General features: G+C 32.7%; 1 protein-coding gene across 7 annotated transcripts in view; it reads left to right on the forward strand.

The window, feature by feature from the left end:
- Positions 1–6,000, forward strand: part of NPAS3 (neuronal PAS domain protein 3) — a 599,300-nt gene that overhangs the window by 409,790 nt on the left and 183,510 nt on the right. For all 7 annotated transcript variants that reach the window (XM_085225180.1, XM_085225181.1, XM_085225182.1 and 4 more), the window contains one exon: positions 3,118–3,207. In XM_085225180.1, the coding sequence (XP_085081306.1) occupies positions 3,118–3,207 (90 nt within the window). The remainder of the gene's footprint in view (positions 1–3,117; positions 3,208–6,000) is intronic.

Genomic DNA, 6,000 nt, shown 5'->3' on the forward strand with positions numbered 1-6,000 from the left:
AAGGTGACCATTTCTTCGATTGTTTTTATCATCATTTTTCTCTGATATGAGGATTTGAGCTTATTACTTCTAATGTATTTGCATTTTGAGTTACCTGCTCTATTAGCAATTAATCAGTGGCCTTTCCAAAATATGATTTAAGTAATCTTTCGAATTTTGCTCAATTTAAAAAATGGTGAATTATGTCAGTATTTTTATTCAAACATAACTTCAGAAAGCAGGGAAATGAAGCAGAGAAAAAAATACATGACCACCACATAGTTGTCTCAGTTGTCTTACTTATGGTATGGAAATGACTAGATATGCAAGAAGCCTAAAAGAATTGTAGGCATGCTACACTGGCCCTGCCATTCCATCATAGTGCCATAGTAACCTCCCTTGTAAAACTAGGAGGTAAAAAGTAAGGAATAATCTCCCAAAAGAAAGCAAAAGAACTGGATAAAACATTAAAACTGTTTAACTGAAAGACAGGGATGAAATGGAGAAGTAATGTGAAAAAGCTTAAGATGCTTAACACTTTTCACATTTAAGATTCTTCCCAGTTGCTGTTTACTTTAAAAACTTAAGCCATAAAAGTTGTAATTTCTTTTTACTCTCATGCCTACCTGAGAATTTCTTTATTTATGTATTTTCAGCAAAACTAGTTTTAGCCAATTCCAAGTCAACACTAAGCAGAATATTTCTACTTAGTGATGAAAGCTTTCTATAATTTTTTATTTCATTAAAAGGCCTGAGTTCCTAAATAAGATGCTTACTAGAAGAGAAACAAGAAAGCCATTACTCAGAATTACATTTTGCTATTCTCCCAAAACTCTATCCAGATATGCCAGATAATTACACAGTAATCTAGCAAACTAAATAGAACAGATTACAAATGTGCTGAGTGTATGGAGCCTTTTTCCAGTAAAGGAGGAAGGGAATCACACAAATAGGATATGTTAAAAGTGGGATATGTTAAAAATGATACACAACAAACTATGAAATTTCCTTCTATGGGATATTATTCAGCCAACAAAATAATTTGATTCAAAAAGAATCTTGAGCGCACTAGTTGTAGGAGTAATTACATAGAATATCACCTGTCATGACCATGAAAACTAGTAACAACGTGACGTTAAAAAGAAACTTCTAGTAGTCTGGTCATTACCTACCTAACTGGCACTGATATTTCGAATGATGTTCTGAAGTAGGGTGACTGTTGGATCCAGGGAGATCAACCACTGCTGGTAGTCATTAGTCTGATTCAGTATTGCAAGCTGTTGGAGAAAGGCCTTTTAGCAAGGACATACATGAGTGGCCAGGGAATCAGGATGACAGTTTCCTGTTTTATTTCTAACAGGGGATTAAAACAGTTTCCTCAAAGAAGGGAACGTGAGACAGAGAATCAGGACAACTTACACTGGGGCTCTTGAAGATCTATTCTTCTGATTTTTCTGTGCTAGGGAAAGTGGGAAGTAACAGAAGAAATATGTACTTGGGGATATCAAATGTGTAAAGGTTTTGATTGTCCTTGTATAGATTCAAGTTTGAACTTCACTGCTCCAAATTTTCCACCTGTTGTTGACGTTAAAATTCAAGGAGTTGATGTTAATCATTTGAAAAGAAATTATGATGATTTATAAGAGGTCATAAATGGTTTGCAGAATGTAAATGTTTTTACGTGAAGGAAATCTATGCAGATTTACATTTTTATTAATTCATAAATATAAATTAGAGTATCTTTTTAATGCAGTAAGGGTTTGTTTTCCAATATGGGGTGTATTTTTTTTTTAGAAAACACAGATTTTTGAACCACCTACTACATCAGAGTGGAGTGAGTGCTTCCTAAGGACAATCTCTGACTAGCAGTGTATTGGAAATTAATCAAGAAGGAGAAGAATCAAAAAAATTAAAAACTAGAAATCACTGTTCTATATTTAAAAAGGAGTGAAATGATTGCATGACTTCGTTGTCAAATATTTTCTTGAATTTGACTGCTTCCATTACCTTGTTCTTCTAAAACCGTCACTCAAAAGGTGTAGTTATGCTTTTGCTCTACACGTACTTTTATCCCAAAAGAATTTTCAGGATGGAATGTTTTGGGATTGTTTCTTGTTCATCTTAACATTTTGGGCATTTCATTTCCCCTGATATATCTATATCTATCTATCTATCTATTACTTTTTTTTTTTTTAATTTTTTTTTTTGGACTTCCAAGTTTTATAACTTTGTGATTTTAGATTTGCATTGTTTCTTTTTTTTTCTTTGCCAGCAGTCAACCTTCTAAAAAGCATAAAACTAAAGGCACATGTAGTATTTGAAAGGCAATTTATTCCTAGAAAAGATTTGCTCATGTACCTAGACATATATTTCCACCTTGATGCACAGTGATTTACTCTACAAGTCCGTTTAGAATATAGTCCTTTGTTTATTAACTGTAGTCATGTTTCAAAAGATATGCATCAATCTGTGCATTTTTGCAGTTTGCAGTTGCAATGAAAACTACATCCAAAGACAAAACCTGTCAAACTAAAATCTGATCTAGAGTTTTATACCAAAGGGATGAAATTCATAACATTTCTATAGGCCTAAGCTGTAAACATATTTGAGAGTAATCTGCTGATTGGCTTTGTTTGTTGTCTCACAAAAGGAAAATGGTGTGTGTGTAATCCTCAATTAATTAACAAATTATTTATTCCATAGTGGTTTGAGTGATGGCAGGATTTTATTTTCTTTTTCTCGTTTGTTTGTTTTCAGATTTTGTTTTTCAGTTTTCTCTACTTTTATTCTGGGGAGTTGGGGATCTTCTTACATGGAATTTGATTGGAAGGCTATTTGTTTTTCTTTTTTCTTCCTGTAAAAAAAATTAAAGAACATTTCATTTTTCCATATTTTTCCTGTATGCAAATGAGATAACTTTATGTAGTCTGTAGCAGATATAAGCAGAACTTTGGAATATACTAGTGTTGATTTTTAATATATAAATTTTATAAAAGAATAGTCTTAAGGATTCAAATTAAAAACACACATCTGAATGTTTTCCTCAATTTGTTCTGTGATACCTTTGTTTGAATCTATTTCTATCTAGGATTTAAAATTTTTAGTTAATATACTCACTAGACTTTTCTTTCTCTGCAGTCCCTGGATGGATTTGTATTTGCACTAAATCAAGAAGGAAAATTTTTGTACATTTCCGAAACTGTCTCCATCTACTTAGGCCTGTCCCAAGTAAGTACATGCTTTCAGTTCTATAGCATAATTGTGTGTGATGTGTTCTTCCATTTCTCATTTTAAAAGAAATTATAATAGTCTAGTTTCTGTATTTTGCATGGATTATTTAATTAGTTATTTAAAGTTGCATCTAATTCATCCTGAGAAGTAATTGAAAAACATGTCTATCAGTATTGGGTGTTCAAATAAGATACACTTGTGCCTGAAAACTTTTTGCCATGAAGGATCATTATTAATTTATTGAGAACAAATCAAGTTTCTTTTCTTGGTTGTTTTGAACTTTAAACCTCTATACCTGATAGGAAAGGGATACTTAATAGTACTTCCCTTGTGTCCTATTACTGGATGTTTATGGAGTACCCTGCATTATCTAGGGAGCTGACACAATGACAGGGTGTCATTTGGAGTCAAGAAATGCTGAAAGAGACCATTAAAATGTCTGGCAGGGAGGGTTCTAACAAGGACACGTTTTGCTGCTTCCACAAATGTTCACTAAGATGAAGAAAATATATTAAATACAGTTTTTAAAATGTAATTGCTAACAACTGTTTTTCAAAGATTAAAAGAGAGAATGGAAGTAAAGGGAAAGTTGTTTGCTGGTACTTAGCCCTAATCCTGCTGCATTCAGAAATCTTTTGTTAGAATAGCTTCTTTCTACTTGCATTTAGAAATGCAGAAGAAAGATTTTACATGATGATTTGCAGGGTAAGATATCTGTTTCTATTGCAGTCACTCAGAGGAGAAAATCTGATATAAATATTTATTTCCTTTAAATTGGTGTCCATACTGCTGTGAGGAGGCAAGTATTATTACTGATAACTGTTAGTTTTGCAGTACCCCAACAGTAATGAAATGGGAAATTTTAATTCTTGGTGCAGAAAATTACTAATTTTGAATATTATGTCGTGAGAGTTAGGCTAGATGTTCATTAAGTCATCGAAGAAATTGGGAGAAATTTGTTTTAGTAAGTTCAGTAATTGTTATTTTGGGTTGGCTTTAGCAAAGCAAATGCTAAAGGTGTTTCTTACTCATATATGTATTTTTTTCCTGTCATTAAAGTCCCTTGTTTTGTAATAGACTTTAATACCTGCCTTAATCTGTTTGGAAATTGGTATCAAGAATCTCAGATTTTGAAATTCGTGCGCCACCATGTTGCTAATACAGTAAAGAATCAGAACTTTAATGTTTATTATTGTCTTATGCTCATATTAATTTGTTTTATGCATAGTATCCAACAAAGTTTAACAAGCCAGTAAAGAAGAAGGATGGATAATTAGTTTAAGCAGGTAAATGCTAATTAGAAAACTCCTGAAAGGCATCCATTATACGGTAGCTTAAAACAAATTTTACAGCCCTGGTTAGTGGTGTAATCCAAATTCTGTCAAGGCAACTGCATTTTCTGTAATTGAGATGTGTATGTTTGCTTTGCATAACAGATGGCTCTGTATGCTTAGACTGATAGCTAGGAAAATAATAATTGCATTATTCTGGCCAAAAGAATATTAGCTCTTGGGTTTTGGCCATTTCAGTCAGTCCTCCTGCCAGCACAGCATATGCACATATATGGATTGGATTTTCAAGGAAATTGATGCATCTGGAATAGTGTGGCCATCTGAAATATCATCTGTTCAAGAAAAAAATTTGGCTTTAACCCTATGCTAGTCCCTTGTTAAAAACATTTTCTGCCACTATCTTTTTAACTATAGGACTCAGTAAATCTTTCCTTACTCTGTACTTACATCCAGTTGGTGAGACTTTGCGCTTCATCTCGATCCCCATATACATTTCAAGAAAGAATTCTGATAAATTAAGCAGTTTTCTTTGCATATTAGAGTCTTTATCAGTGCAAATGTTTCCTTGTGTTCATTGCTGATGGTATAAATGGAAAAATAATATAAAATCAGAATCAGGACTGTGTCTTTAATATGTTAACAGATGATATCAACTGAGATCTGCTCGAAAATCTTTGATTTTCACTTGTCATCAGTCTTTACTTTTATGTCTCTGACTTATTACATTCTTAATGTATCGTTTGGTTTTATACTATTGTACAGCTAGGTTTCCAGCGATTACAAAAGGAGCATTATAGCTACTTGATACTAAATCACTATTCAAAGCATTATTTGTTGCAAAAAATATTAGTAAGAGTATCCTTAAAATCACTCCTGAAACTATACATGGAAACGCTAGTATTTCCACTACAACAGTCTTAATTCTGAATTTCCGAAAGAGTGATATGTTATACATGTGATATTGCATCACTTGTGCTGCAAGTAAACATTGATGTGCCCCTATCCTGATATAAGCCCCCACTCCCAAGTATGTATTTGTAGGCAATTTTGCATTTCAAAAAGTCTGGGTGTACTTTATAAGCATTTTTATTTGAGTCATCATCTTGGAGTGCTGACTTTGGAGTCTTATTTTTTTAGTAAAGTGTCATCTTAGAGACTTCATCTTTTTTTTTTTTTTTTTTCTTTTTTTATATGCATGGAAATTATATACAATATATTTTGTATTTGTAAAGAAAAAATCTCACATCTCTTAGCAATGGGAAAATAATAATTGTACCAAGGCTTAGCAGGTGAAAACCCTTTTTAACTGAACCAGTTTTTCTCTTCTCTGAACACTGAGAGCCAAAACACTGAGAGCCAGTGGTAGAAAACAAATGGATACTGATATTATAAGATAGCTGCAAGGCTAATAGTAAAAAAATCTGATAAAACACTATCTTGGAAGGTAGTCTGGCAATGATGATAATAACATTACTTCTGGCAAAAATGACAGCATTCA

The sequence above is a fragment of the Meleagris gallopavo genome, chromosome 5, assembly GCF_905368555.1.
Source record: "Meleagris gallopavo chromosome 5, MGAL_WU_HG_1.1, whole genome shotgun sequence".
NCBI lineage: Eukaryota > Metazoa > Chordata > Aves > Galliformes > Phasianidae > Meleagris > Meleagris gallopavo.